The 13,561-nt window shown below is 48.7% G+C and overlaps 1 protein-coding gene across 1 annotated transcript in view; it reads left to right on the top strand.

Annotated features, from left to right (window-relative positions):
* The window catches only part of TNFRSF21 (TNF receptor superfamily member 21), a 32,859-nt gene extending 19,666 nt beyond the window's left edge, over nucleotides 1-13,193 (top strand). Inside the window, exons 4-7 of the mRNA XM_026844897.1 lie at nucleotides 1,376-1,641; nucleotides 8,239-8,292; nucleotides 10,635-10,854; nucleotides 11,754-13,193. Of these exons, the coding sequence (XP_026700698.1) occupies nucleotides 1,376-1,641; nucleotides 8,239-8,292; nucleotides 10,635-10,854; nucleotides 11,754-11,983 (770 nt within the window). The 3' untranslated portion in view covers nucleotides 11,984-13,193. The remainder of the gene's footprint in view (nucleotides 1-1,375; nucleotides 1,642-8,238; nucleotides 8,293-10,634; nucleotides 10,855-11,753) is intronic.
* The last annotated feature ends 368 nt before the right edge of the window (nucleotides 13,194-13,561 follow it).

Below are 13,561 nucleotides of genomic sequence, written 5' to 3'. Positions count from 1 at the left end.
TGTGTATATATATATATATATATATATATATATATATATAAAATATCAGGCCATATAAGTTTTATGTGTGCGTATATACACACTATATAATATGATATTGATACACATAAAAATATATCTATATATATATACACATACATATATGTATAAAAAATGAGATGCAAATATATACCTCAGGCTGTATTGTTTATATATATATATATTTATTTATTTTTATATATATATATATTTATATGTATATGTATGTATTTATTTGGCTATATCAGGGCTGCAACCTGAAGGTGCAGTTGGGAGGTCTGGTCTAAACTGCATTAGAAATTCTTAAATTGTAGGCTAGCAGGAAAGACCTTGGCTATGACATTTCTCTGTAAGCAGCTGTTTTGGCTGACACAGCTGTTGTGCAGAGGAAAAGAGAAATAGCCCCTGTAGCGATTGAGGCATGCTGGCTCATGAAAAACCCAAGGTGTGGTTACATCTCTGGAAAAAGTGAGTTTCTCTTTGCAGCTCATCTACACCAACCCTTTGTGTGGTTGTTGGAAACAAGGTGTTGCTCAGTTTGATACAACAGGGTTAATTAGTTATTACGAAGGAGGTATGGCTTTATTTGAAGGTTTAACTCTTGACCTTAGGTTCAAGAATAAGAGTGCTGTTTGCATTGCCCCCAAAGCTACAGGGAAGAAACCCTCACCATCTTGAACCAACATGTCTCAAGGGCCTTTCTGGGGGAAACTCTGACTTTTTGCTCTTCAGATCCCCTACCAGATCATCCATTCATCCAACACTCACCTGGTGCTGGGTCTTCCATCCCATAACTGAGTCATCCCCACCAGTCTATGCTGGAAACAGCTCCAAGTCTGACTGTAGCTGCCAGAGGTGCTCTGTTATGGAAATACTCATCTTTATAGGGATGCTTTGGTGACTCACCTCTTAATCCAGCCGCTGTTCAAAGCGGTGGCTGTGATGGAAGTGTATGGGCAAGCATGTTGCCATCTTTCTTGTTCCTACAGCTGTGCGTTGGCTGAGCACTGGGGTTTTTTCTGTACTGGAGAGTGCAGGAAATTTTTATGGTTAAATTAACATGATTAATTTTGGAGTGCGTGTGCCTTGATTGGAGCAAGCTATGGGTCTGTCACCCTTCACTTGCATAGCAGGTGTTGAGCATGTTACGGGTGCTTCTTGTCTGCAGAGCTCCTTGTGGGCTTGGAAATTATGAAAGATCTTAAAAATAATAATAATAAAATCTCCAAACAAAGACCAACCAAAGAAAAGTAAAGCATGGCAATTTGAGGATGGGAGAAGCTTTGCTAAAGCTTAGGTAGACATGCTGGGAGGCTGCAGACGCCTGTGGCTCACCTGTAGTTCTTCTGCCCCACAGGCATTGACATCCTGAAGCTGGTGGCAGCCCAGGTGGGGAGCCAGTGGAAGGACATCTACCAGTTCCTGTGCAACGCCAGCGAGCGCGAGGTGGCAGCTTTCTCCAATGGCTACGCGGCCGACCACGAGCGCGCCTACGCCGCCTTGCAGCACTGGACCATCCGTGGGCCTGAGGCCAGCCTGGCCCAGCTCATCAGCGCTCTCCGCCAGCACCGCCGCAACGACGTGGTGGAGAAGATCCGAGGCCTGATGGAGGACACCACGCCGGTAATGACAGGCTGGGCCTCGCGCGCTCGGCCCTGGTGTGGCGCACGTCTTGCCAGGCCGTGGCGAGCATGTGGGCGTGTGGAAACCTGGCTGCAGCCTTGAGCTTAGCTAATAGCTGAGTAGCTGGACTCCATCTCCCCCTGGAGCACCTCAGGGACTTAAATATAAGCCTTACGTTACTTTTGAGCAAAGCTTTGCCAAACTTTTGAGCAAACTTTGTCAAAGTCTTGACAAGCTCTGGAGTCCTGTATGTTGCAGTGTGCTTGTATCTTTGAGGGTCACCAGGAGGGCTTCGTACTTGAGCCCTTGTGATGAGGAGACAGAGGAGAAAGCGTCCCTCTTTCAACTTGGTCTTAAATGCTGTAGCTAAATCCTCAGGACTTTGTGAGAAGGGCCAAGCATCCACCAAGTGGTGGTGGTGTAGAGCAGCAAATTGCTTCCTCCAAGGCAGTGACTGGTGGCGTGGGGGATGCCATGCAGGCTGCCCTCCAGAGTTGTTCCCCTTCTGTGGCAGCTCTGGCCTTAAAACAACCTTTCCCATATTTTTGGAAAATAAATTGCTGCAGGATATCCTGCAGCAAGGTCTTGGTGGGGTGTGAGTTGTTGGGAGCTGCCTCAGTGACCTTTGTGGTTTGTTTTAGCCACCACTGCCTTACCTGTCAGTGTACATTTGGGGCTTTGGCTCTGCTAAGTTGGTGGTTTTCTGGAATCAATTTTAAAGGTCATGAATGAGGTATCTTCTGAATGTGGAAGCCAATGGGACAACACAGGGATGGAGGTGGGAGCAGTCGAGGGAGGGCTGTTTCCCCTAAATCAGTTGGTGAAACATCTCCCTTTGGCCTTAGCAGTGACTCAGACCTAAAACGGAATGTGGGGATGCTTTAAAATCTCTGTGGGCACTTGGTGGGGGCTTGGCAATGTGGACCTTCATGTATAGCAAAGACTCTGTGGCAGAACATTTGTCAGGGTGGGGGATTCCCAAATCGCATTTTGACCATCCCAAACTTCCTCCTATAAGAGGGACCATGGTCCCTTCGCCGCGTTGCATATCCCACGTCACTTCGTTTCCTGTGCAGACATTATGGTCCCTCATAACCACAGTGTGAAATCACGGGTTTTGATGCTTTGACAGGAGTCCTGAGTTTGTGTTCTTGAGAGACCCCCTAAGTCAGCCGCATGCCAAGCATCACCCCATGCGTCCTGCCCAAATTGTGGATAGGTTCGCTTTGCCCAGCTGCCCGATCACTCCTGCTCCCATTCAGTTGCTGTTTTCTTCCTTACAGCTTCTAGTAATTAAGCAGCATGTAGCTTTCTCATTTCCTACCGCTCTCCGAGATTTTTCTTTATATCAAAGATAGAAAAAATGAAGTTAAAAGCCTGAGACAAAGCTATGGTTAGGAAAAGGAGAGGCAGAGAAAATTGTCATTTTGCACACATGAATTAAAATTTCCAGTGTGTGCAGTGTCCCAGCAAAAAGACAATGTGTCCTTCTCTCCTGGGGGAGGAGGTAGTAACCTCTGTCCTCCTAGTTACGGGTTTGACTTTGAAAATGACAGCAAAGCATTGGGCTAGGACATCAGATGAAATGTGGGGCTTGTTCATCAGCACAATGCCGAATTAACACACTTGGTCTATGCAGTGTTCAGTGCTCCTGAGCATTGCACTGTTTTGGCCAAGACTATCAGGTGGTGCTTTTCAAACAGCACAAAAATGTGGGTGGTAGCTCCAGAACATGTTTTATTGTGTGACCTGTTGGGATGTTGGACTCCAGATGATGGAGTAACCATGAGCTGTTGGCTTGCCTGTGCCCTCTGCTCTGAAGAATGAATAAACTCAAATCTCAGGGATGCTTGTATGGAAGTCTTCTGGACTTTCTGACCAGCTCTCCTGGAGGACGTTTGGTTTTTTGTTTTGTTTTGTTTTGTTTTTTTAAATGTGTTGCCTCAGCAACAGCAGCACCTGAAGCCTGATGGTCCCTCACCACTTCACTTGCTTTCCTAAAAATTGGTAAAATTGGATTGCTGATTTTTGAGCTTGTGGCTCAGGTGGATCCACGTGAGAAATGGGGCTCATTTCAGCAAAGGAGGTGTTTTTAAAAATTCACTTGAACTGGCACATCCTACTCCCCCATGCATGCGATCAGGCTTTTTTGGATAAGCATCCCTCATGATCAACCTTAGTTGTTGGCCATTCCCCTGCCCTGAAGGTCCTGGACCAGTTGCTGCTCAGCGCTGCGTGGGATGTCAAAGCTCAAAAGCACCCCAGGGTGCAGATTCAGCACGGCAGCACATTGTGTTTCTGGGAGGTGTTACCTGCTGTAACCTGCTGTTACCTGTCTACCTCCTCTCGCTGAGCTGGCTCCTGCACTCTGGCTGCAGGCAGTGATAGAATGGCCCTGGGAGGGATGCAGAAACCCTGTGCAAGGGAGACTGAATCCCTGTAGCCTCATGCTGTCGGCTGAGCTGCATTGCGGCGGTCCAGGCTGTGAGTGGCCGCATTGAGGTTGATTTTTTTTTTGTTTTTAATCTGCTGGTTGGAAAGTCTTTAATTAGAGCTAATTCAAGTTTGATTCTCAGTGATTTGTCTGTCCAAATGCAGACAAATCGAGGAAGTTTCTCTCTGTACTAGAGTGGTTTGATCTGGAGGAGCAGGTTGCCCCATTGGTGGCAGACGTAGGTCCTGCGCTGCACCTCTCCAGCAACCTGCCCTGCAGAAACAGTCTGGCAAAAAAACCCAAAAATTAATAAGAGCTTTTTTGAGTTGTGGAGGGAGTGAGGACTCTCGTAAGCAGTGCAAATGCATATGTCCTCCCTGCAGCTAACAGTTGGAAGCCCTTGTGGTGACCAGCCCAGCAGCAAGCATCCAGTGTGTGCTGGTGTGTCATAGTGAGCCTGGGCAGGATGTGTGGGTGGCTGTGCCATCCATGATGCCTTTGGCTCTTGCCCAGCATCTGTGCAAATGGACACTCCCTCATCTCTCCCCATGGCCCTGAATCGTAAGAAAGCACTGACACTCCCAACTCTTAGGTAGAAATCCTGTTACTGAATGACATAACTCTCAGACAGCAAATTGGTACCCTAAACCCAGCCAGTGTCCCTTCAGCATCCCCCCCGCTATCACATCTTTGTCCCAAATCCTTTATCTGGTGTCTGGCTTCAGCCCGTGAGACCTGTGGAGGCAAAGCTACTCTTTCCTGTCGTGCTCCGTTCCCTCAGTAGCCTTTTGGGCTGCAAAAAACAAATATTTACAACCCCCAGTTGGAATAAGGGAATTAATGGGAGTCTCCAGAGTGTTGAGAGTATGTGGCAGGAACATTTTCCTTCGGGTAGGGAAGAGCTCCACTGAAGACTTGCCTTTTCTAGCTGCGGGAGATTATGCTGGTTTTGCATCGTGCTGAATGAATTTAGGTTAAAACGAGATTAGCCCTCTGAATCGCTTTGCTAGGGTTTTTTTGCAGCTGATCCAGAAAATAATGGTGAGCGCAGCAGTTCTTGGAAGGTTTTTTGAGGTGCGTTTAACTCACAGGGTTCCTATTAAAGGTTGGCCCCAAGCATGAGCACTTCTCCAGCCTGAGGTTTGCAAAATCTCTCCCGTTGCAAGCAGGCTTGACGGGCAGCATCTTGCACGTCTGGGCACTGTCTAGCGAGCATAGGCACACCCCAAATTCGTGGTGCTGACAGCAGCGAAAATAAGGGATAGAGTGGGGGAAAGGGAGAGTGCTTTTCTGCTATCCCAGCATGTTGCAATTCTCCATTTTGGCATTAAAATCAGAAAAGTTCAGTGCAGCGCAGGCACTGTGTAATGGGATTTTTTTTGGGGGTGCATAACAGCATTTTACAGATACCAGTGGGTGTCTGTACTTGCCAGGGCTGGTCTGGGATATTGCTGGCACAGCTGGCCATGTTGGCTACTGTATGTGTCCTACTGTGAGCAATGCTTTAAGCTCTTCTATTTTCATTTATGGTTCTGCTGGCCTTGGCTGAAATATTTCAGGGAACGGATGGTGGGGAAGCAAACAGCCTTGCTCAGGGCATTCAGCAGCGCAGCCTCAGCAAAGCTTAAAAAAAAAAATATTAGTAAGGGAGATGTTGAAAATGGAGAGGGGGAGGCTGTGGCCCCAAGCCCAACAAGATTTAGGTCTGCGGCTAATTGCATGCCACAGATAATCCCATGAATTGGCAGATATGTCAGGGCTGGGTCTGGTGTGAGGTTTAAGCTGTGGGATTTTTGGGGGGTGCCAGAGGAGAAGAGGATGTGAAAGCAGCCCTGTGTCCAGGCACACAGCTGTGGCAAGTGCCTTCTGGCTCCTTCCTCTTCGTCAGGTCAAAACCCTGGGGTGGGGTTCAAAAGCCTAGAGCAGCATTCCCCAAACTCAGCCCCTGACAGCTCCTGCCTATCCCCTTTGTTTTTTCTTTTGGCAAAGCAGAACTGGGCTGGACCAAGTAATTAGCAATTAACTTTGTGCTGTGTCAACCTCATGCCTTGGTGGCAAAGCGAGAGTGAAGCTGGTGGATGGATTTCTCAGCTTGGGGGCTGCAGTCTGGGGAGCTGGGAAATTCCCAGGCAGCCAGGAAAAAGCAAAATTGCATGCAGTTTTTTCCTTCTGGACTTGCATCAGGTTTTATTAGAGGCACAGAGCTGTAGGATAGTGGTCAGATCCCTGGGGAAGGCATAGGGCCGGTTGGGTCATTTGTTGGAGTGGGCATCAGTGCTTTCACAGAATCATCTAGGTTAGAAAAGACCTTGAAGATCATCCAGTCCAACCGTTAACCTCACACTGACCATTCCCAACTCCACCAGATCCCTCAGCGCTGGGTCAGCCTGAAGGTTCCTCCAGGTTTGCTCTAAACCATGAGTCAATTTTTGTCAAACCAAGGTTGGGTTTGAACCAGGCTGGAGAATGTGCAGTAAACAAACCCATAATATTATAAAGTAATATAAAGTTTTTATTTTTGTGTTTATATTATTTATAGTAGATGCAGTTGTATTTGAGATTTCCCTGCAGTGGTACCACATCTCCTTGGGTCTGTGTATTTGCAGTATAATGTGCTTGGGAGCATAAGATGAAACTAGAAGATGATGGTGTCATAACAGGTGAAACTCAGTACTGACTTAGCCTGTAAATGAGTTTGGCTTTTCATCATGGCTTCATCAACTCTTCATCATGGTTTGAGCGAAAAAATGGGTGGGCAAATCCATAGAAAGGAAAAGCCACCAGGAGTTGTCCTGCTTGGAGAAGCACCTGGCCCACAAATGGCCAGGGACAGTGAAGAAGAGCTGCTTCCTCCATGGATGGCTGTTTTGCTCTTGGCCTCTAAACCCTCCCCAGACCCGGCATTGCCTGTCCTGGGTCACGTGAGACTTGAGTCGCTCTTCTCCAGGGCTGCCTTGTGTTCAGGGACGCCAGCCCCACCACAGAGCTGGTGTCAAGAGCTCTTGTGAAACCTGGCCAGTGAGGTGACGGACACAGAGAGGACATTTGGGCTTTCCCACCGCAGGGTGCTGAGCCTCCTCGTGACCATCCCATCCTGGTGAAGGGCTTGCCTGCTGCCCTGCAGCACCTGCACACCATGGCTGTGTCTCCTCTGACACCCTGGCAAGGCTTCATGGCCTGGCCAGCAGCGTTACACCTTCCAAGGTCTGATCTGCCCTGGAGGTGGGACCCCCAAACACCACACGCACCATGATGCTGCTCATCCAAGAAGATCCTCCCTATGCCTGTGGGGACCACAGCAAGAGTGTCCCCCACTCACACCACCCTGCGTCCACAACTCTGCCCACTCAGGGCTGCTGCCCAGCCCATCCTGCCTCATGTGCTGGGGTTTCTCTTCCTGCATCCCCTGCGGAGGTGTAACAGACCTGGGAATATAGGGCTGGTGTCAGCTGGGTGTCATCTTTTGGCAGGGAATCTGGGAAACGGCCTCCTCGGTGCTAAATTTATCCCCCTACATCCCGGGAGGGTGCACAGCCACCCTCTGCAGCAACAAACCTGCCACCAGCTTTTTATTACCGCTTGGTTGCTGCAGGAGGAATTACAGGGAAGCATTGCCCAAGGGAGGGTTGGTTGGTTGTTTTTTTTAAATGCCTGTGACTGCTGCTTCCTAACATTAGCACAGCAGCTGCAGTTTCTGTTTGTCCAAGTCGAGCTTTTATTGCGGTACAGTAAAACGAAGGCAGATAATGGGACCAACCAGTTCAAACAGAGCTGTTGGGAGCAGCTGTGAAAAGAAAACAAAGCCAAGCCCATGTCCTCTGTACCCGTGCCCTTCTGTTCCCTTTTCTTCCTTTTAGTAGGGACCTTCAGACACCCTGAGCTGCTTAGAACATCCTCTCACATGTATTGGGATCCAAGGGGATGTTGGAGCTTGATCCACATCCTAAAGAGCTGCGAATACACAGGAGCCTTTAGGATTTTTTTATTTTTGGCATTGCAAACCTCTTGCTGCAGTGCTAAAAAAAAAAATAAAAAAAATTGGCAGAGCACTCTGGTACGACTGACTGGTTGCCGGAGACTGCTGATGCGTCAAAGCCACCGCGGCGCCTTTGGTTTTCGTGCTGGACCATGCATCTAACAGTCTCCCGTATGTCTGTCTGCAGGTGCAAATGCAGCCTCAGTGGCAAGCGCAGGACCCCTGCAACGATGATGGAAAGGTGAGAAATGTGGTGGCTCTGGAAAGGCAAAAGGGCTGCAGAGGGTTGGGTACTTTTTCCAGCCAGAGCTCGGTTTTGCTTGAGCACTGCTGTTCTTAAAAATAGGAACGGCCAAGGTGGTTTCAAGCAAATGAGTCATGGGCTATGAATAGTGTATTTTTACACCTATCGCACAGGCTTCACCTCACAGCAACCTTTTGATTTCCCCAGCCTTTCAAAACCCTCATTCCCACTCGCTTTCTTCCCGCGGTTTAAATATTAACACGCATCCGAGCATCCTGTTTGCTTTGCCTCAAGCTCACAACCATTCAGCTATTTGGAAGGCTTTGGGCTCCCGGGACGCCTACAGTCAAATAATCTTGGCTGATTTTTTTTTTTTTTTTTCCTAGTGTGCTTTAGCAGCTGTTTAATTAAACTCCAAATGACTCGCTTCTGGGAAGGGTTTTTCCCCTCTGCTGGGAAGGCAGAGCCGGGGCAGTCGGCTGTTCCTTGCCCTCTCTGTAATTGCTCCTTGGCCTTTGGGCCCCTTTTTGGAAATCAGGAGGTGGGTTTGTGGCTGGATATTAAATAAATGAGTTGCATGAGGAAAAACTAACCCCTAAAGCCTGTTTGTTGGGGTTTTTTAGAGGGGAAATCTGAGTGTGTTGCAATTTGGAAAGCAGCCAGCCACTGTTCTGGTCCTTCCCTTGCTTTTCCCCAATAGGCAATAAGTTGATTCTCGTCGATGAACTCTATTGGAAAGGGAATTTCAGAGGAGAAGGCAGATTCTTTTAATTAAAAATTAAAGCTGACTTTTATTTTTAACGTGTCCATTGCGTAAGATGCTGAGCTAGAACAAATCCTTCCCTGTTTATTTTCAATGAGAGGAAAAAAAAAAACCCTTTTATTCTACCAGGAACAGGCTTCAATGTTAATTTAATTTGAACTAATGGGCGTCTCAGCAGACATGTGATTTGTGGGTGGCGGATTCCTCGACATGGATGAGGAATGCGCAGGCACATCCATGCTGGTGTGGAGGTGGCTCAGCAACTCGCTTTCCCACAGCCTCTAATCCAAATTTTTAATTTTAATCCCTGGGTAGTAGGCAAAAGTATGTTAGAAGGAATAGCCTGGTCTTCCACCTGTAGAAGGAGAAAACAGGGTTGCAGAATACTGTTGGGAGAGTGGGTTGCATGCAGATAGGGCGTGCAGTTCTGCTTTGTTGCAGGTTGAGCCAGGGGTGTGGGGTTTGAGAAAAGTTAAATATTAGATGGTCCTTAAAGCAGCCTGCTTGGGGGGGCCCTGGTGACCTGCAGAGGTGCCTGAGCTGCCAGCCAGGGACGTGGGGACGCTGCCTCAAGGTTTTTGTCCCTGTGGGGGATGGGAACCAGAGTGCTCTGCTTGACATTTGCACCCCAAGGGGATGCCGAGAGATGGAGGAGGGTAGATAATGCTGTGTTAGGAAGGAGATACAAGAAGGAAGATGGAGCACAGGGAAATTAGGAAGCAGGTTCATGCCTATACACAAGTGGTGCTGCTTTCCAGCACAGCGGGTCCCAGCAGTGCTTGCTGCTCCCTGTGTCTTCAGGACCAGGGAGCCAAATGCTTGCCCTTGGCTCACATCACGGTAGCAAAAAAGCAAAGGCACTTGGGTGGTTTTGTGGTCAATGCCAGCCCCTGTTTGTTTTTCCTGGGCTTGACCTTGGAGTCTGGTGGGATGAATTTCACCATCACACTTTAATGGGGTGCTCACAAGAGCAAGGGTGAGAGGGGGCAAACAAATCATTAACTTAAAATGTTACCAGTGCAGCTGGTCACAGGACTGTGCTGCGGTGGAGATCCCCGAGGAGTCTCGCAGCTCTTTCCCTGCAGCCTGGGCACTGGTTGGAGGTGTGGAGCTGGGCTATGACTTGCTTTTAGCAAATGATAGCTATGGAGAAGCTTTCTGGGGGAGCTTACCTGCTTGGGCATCATCACCTGTTGCCCCCAAGAGCTGTACTTTTGAGCTTTAATAAACTGAGTGAGAAGGAAAACCAAGTTAACATGCTCTGCTGTGGTTGCTTGCGCCATCCTGGTGCTGGGATTGCTCCTATCAAGGGCGCAGGTTGCGTTACCCCTCCTGCCTGTTGAGTGCTGACGTGCAGATGCCAGCGCTGATGTCCCCCCTGGGTCACCTCCAGTGCCTGTTGCGGGTCAACAGGTCCCCTGGGAGAAGGAGGTGGCCACCCAAATGCAGGGACTGCTTGCCAAGGATGGGCTGGGGTGTGTTGAAAACTGGGATGTCAATGGCGGAGATGCTGGGCAATGGGTTAGCACTTAAAACCGAGTTAATTTTCCCCTATCTATCTTTCTTCCCCCCAAAGCTGGAAGCTGACAGACTGGCGCTGCCGGTGAGCCCCAGCCCGATCAGCCCCACGCCCAGCCCCAGCCCCAAGCCCCCCGAGGCAGCCGTCCTTACCGTGGAGCCCTCTCCTTCGGAGAAGAAATGCTTCTTCGTCGACGAAGCAGAGCCCCTCCTGCGGTGCGACTCCACCTCCAGCGGCTCCTCCGCGCTCAGCCGGACAGGCTCTTTTATTACCAAAGGTACCAAAATCATCCCCGAGGGGAGTGGGAGGACTGAAGGGATGCTACAGTGTGTCCACTGCAGTCAGCACATGTGACAAGAGCTGCCCAGTATAATAGAATTAAAATATATAACTGGGAAAACTAGCTCTCCAGGATACGTTTATCACATGCTCCTTCCAGACCAGAATATCCTGTTAGCAAAGATGATACAGGTTTGAGAGGGGAAAACACCACTGAAGGCTTTTAACTCTTTGAAGTGCTGCCAGAGAAGTTGTAGCATCCCTAGATGTTTGTGGGGATTTCCTCTGACTCTTGGCTTTTGCACTGGCCTGTGCGTTATTGCATGAGATGAAACCAGAAAAATGTAATTTCAGTATTTGAATTATTAGTTTTGTTTGGGTTTTTTTTCACTCTTGGTCCTGCTTGCTGCAGTGTGTGACTTGAGATGTAAATCACTGTTAGTCTCCCCCACTTTTTGGAGGGGGTTTAACTGCGTTTAACTTGCTTCATTTAATCTTCTTTAACTTCTGATGAAGGTGAAACACTGGGTTCAATCAATCTACTAAATTTATACTTGGGTGCGGAAATGAAGCTGACCCAACAAAAACAACTCAAAAGAGCAGAATTCAGCTTTTTTGGCTCCGTTTCCTCTTCACTTTTCCACACTGGCCATTCAGCATTTATAAATGCTGTATTTGCTCTGGCAGGATCCTGATTAGGTGCCTCAGCAGCGCTGGCGGCTTCACCTTCTCTCCCCGTCACTCATCACCCTCCACCTTTTCCCTCAGTACTCCTCGTGGCATGTCTCTCTCCAGAGGTGGCACCAGGGGTGGAGCAAGGTCTCCAAGGAGAACAAGCCCTGGTTAGCAGAGGTTTCTCGAGGGGTTTCTTGACCACCTTCTCCTTTCCTCCTACAGAAAAGAAGGACACTGTCCTGCGCCAGGTGCGCTTGGACCCTTGCGACCTGCAGCCCATCTTCGACGACATGCTGCACATCCTCAACCCTGAGGAGCTCCACGTGATAGAGGAGATCCCGCAGGCTGAAGACAAGCTGGACAGGCTATTTGAGATCGCTGGAGTCAAGAGCCAGGAAGCCAGCCAGACCCTCCTGGACTCTGTCTATAGCCACCTTCCTGACTTACTGTAGGCACTGGGTCACCACGCACTCTCCGAATATCTGCTAGAGCTAGCTTGGCACTCGTTAAGATGACTGACAATATGCAGGCAGGTTTTGTTGTAGAATATATGGCCAGTATTTTCGTTGAGGTGTCCTTGGTTTCTGGAGGGGGGGCAGTTTGCCAGCATTGCACCCCTCCACCTTAACTCTCGCTCAGTCCCAAGTCTTTGCACCCTCTGTCCCCATCCCGAGCACCTCTTCTCCTTGTTCTCATTCCAATCAGATCAGTCGATGCACTTTAAAAAAAAAAAAACAACAAAAAACAGTTAACGAACTAAAAGACCATGATTCTGGTGTAATTTAACACATCAAATCGGGGATTGCTCTGTACCCACTTCTTCTGTCAAAGCTGTTGCTCGGAGTGACTGTCTCCCACCACCTCCCTTTGCCTTGGAGCGGTAAATGGCAAAAACACGCAAAAAAAAAAAACAACCAACCAATCGTTGCTGGTTACTGTCTCTTAACGCAGCTAAGCTTTTCCCACCTGAGCTGTCTCTTATTTTTTAATGTACTATTGTATAGCTCATATCCATTGCTGAGATTTTACTAGCACGGTTATCTATTGTATGGTTTTCACCTGGACAATGCATCGTGCTCCTGTAAGCTAAAGCAGAAGTGCTTTAACCACAAAGAAAAGGGTCAGTCCCACCAACCTTCGAGGCGATGAAAAGGTTTTTTGCCTTCAGTCGAATGTAAGGAGTTTATCTTGCCTTGCCTCTTGCGGGAACGGCGGGGCCCCGAAGGGAGCCGGTGCTGGATGTGGGGAGGCGAAGGCGGCCGCTGGTGGTCCTGCTCTCCTCGTGGTGTAAGACTTAAACCAAGCTATGCTTTTACACTCGTGTCTCTTGTTTTTTATACAGACGTGGCCGATAGGTTCTCCAAAGACCTTACCTGGTCTTAATAGTCTCTTCAAATCACACTTCACTTTTTATTAAAATAAAAGAGGTTTGGGGGTAGGGGAAAAAAGCTGCATCGTAAAAAGTCTGTCTGATTATACTTGCAACTATTATGCTCCCGTAACGAACAGTCTGTACTATGCTCAATTTGAAGAAATCATGATAAAAGGGTGGCATGTGTCGCCCTGTGGGAAGGGGTGGGAGTAGGGGAAGAGGGAAATGAATTGAAAAATTGCCTTCCAGTGTACTAATTTATTAATAAATACTAGGTGTTTGTTACTTGACATGATTCTGCGTTAACCTCCTTAACACCTGCCTCTGCTCGGGGTCACCTGGGTCGGAGCAGGGGCTGCTCAGGGTGCCTGTGGAGGGTTTTGGGGGTAGTGAGACTGTTGTCTCCTTTAGCTTTAAGGCCAGAATGTGATTGCTTTCTGTTGACAACACTGCCTTGAGCCCCCGTGATGGCTGCTGGAGCTCTCTGCAGCTGGCAGAGGGATGCTTCCCTGCGGGGCAGGTCCCCTCTCTGAGCCGGGGTGGGGGACATGTTAATCCCCATAGTGGTGAGCAGATCAGATGGCTGATGGGGCTTCCAGGGTTGATTTTTGCAAGCTCTCAGGCTTTGCAGGCATTTGGGGGGGGGGCGTGGGGCTGA

Source organism: Athene cunicularia (genome assembly GCF_003259725.1).
Source record: "Athene cunicularia isolate RWA chromosome 3 unlocalized genomic scaffold, athCun1 chr3_part1, whole genome shotgun sequence".
Taxonomy (NCBI): Eukaryota; Metazoa; Chordata; class Aves; order Strigiformes; family Strigidae; genus Athene; species Athene cunicularia.
This window is presented reverse-complemented; position numbering and strand designations above follow the sequence as displayed.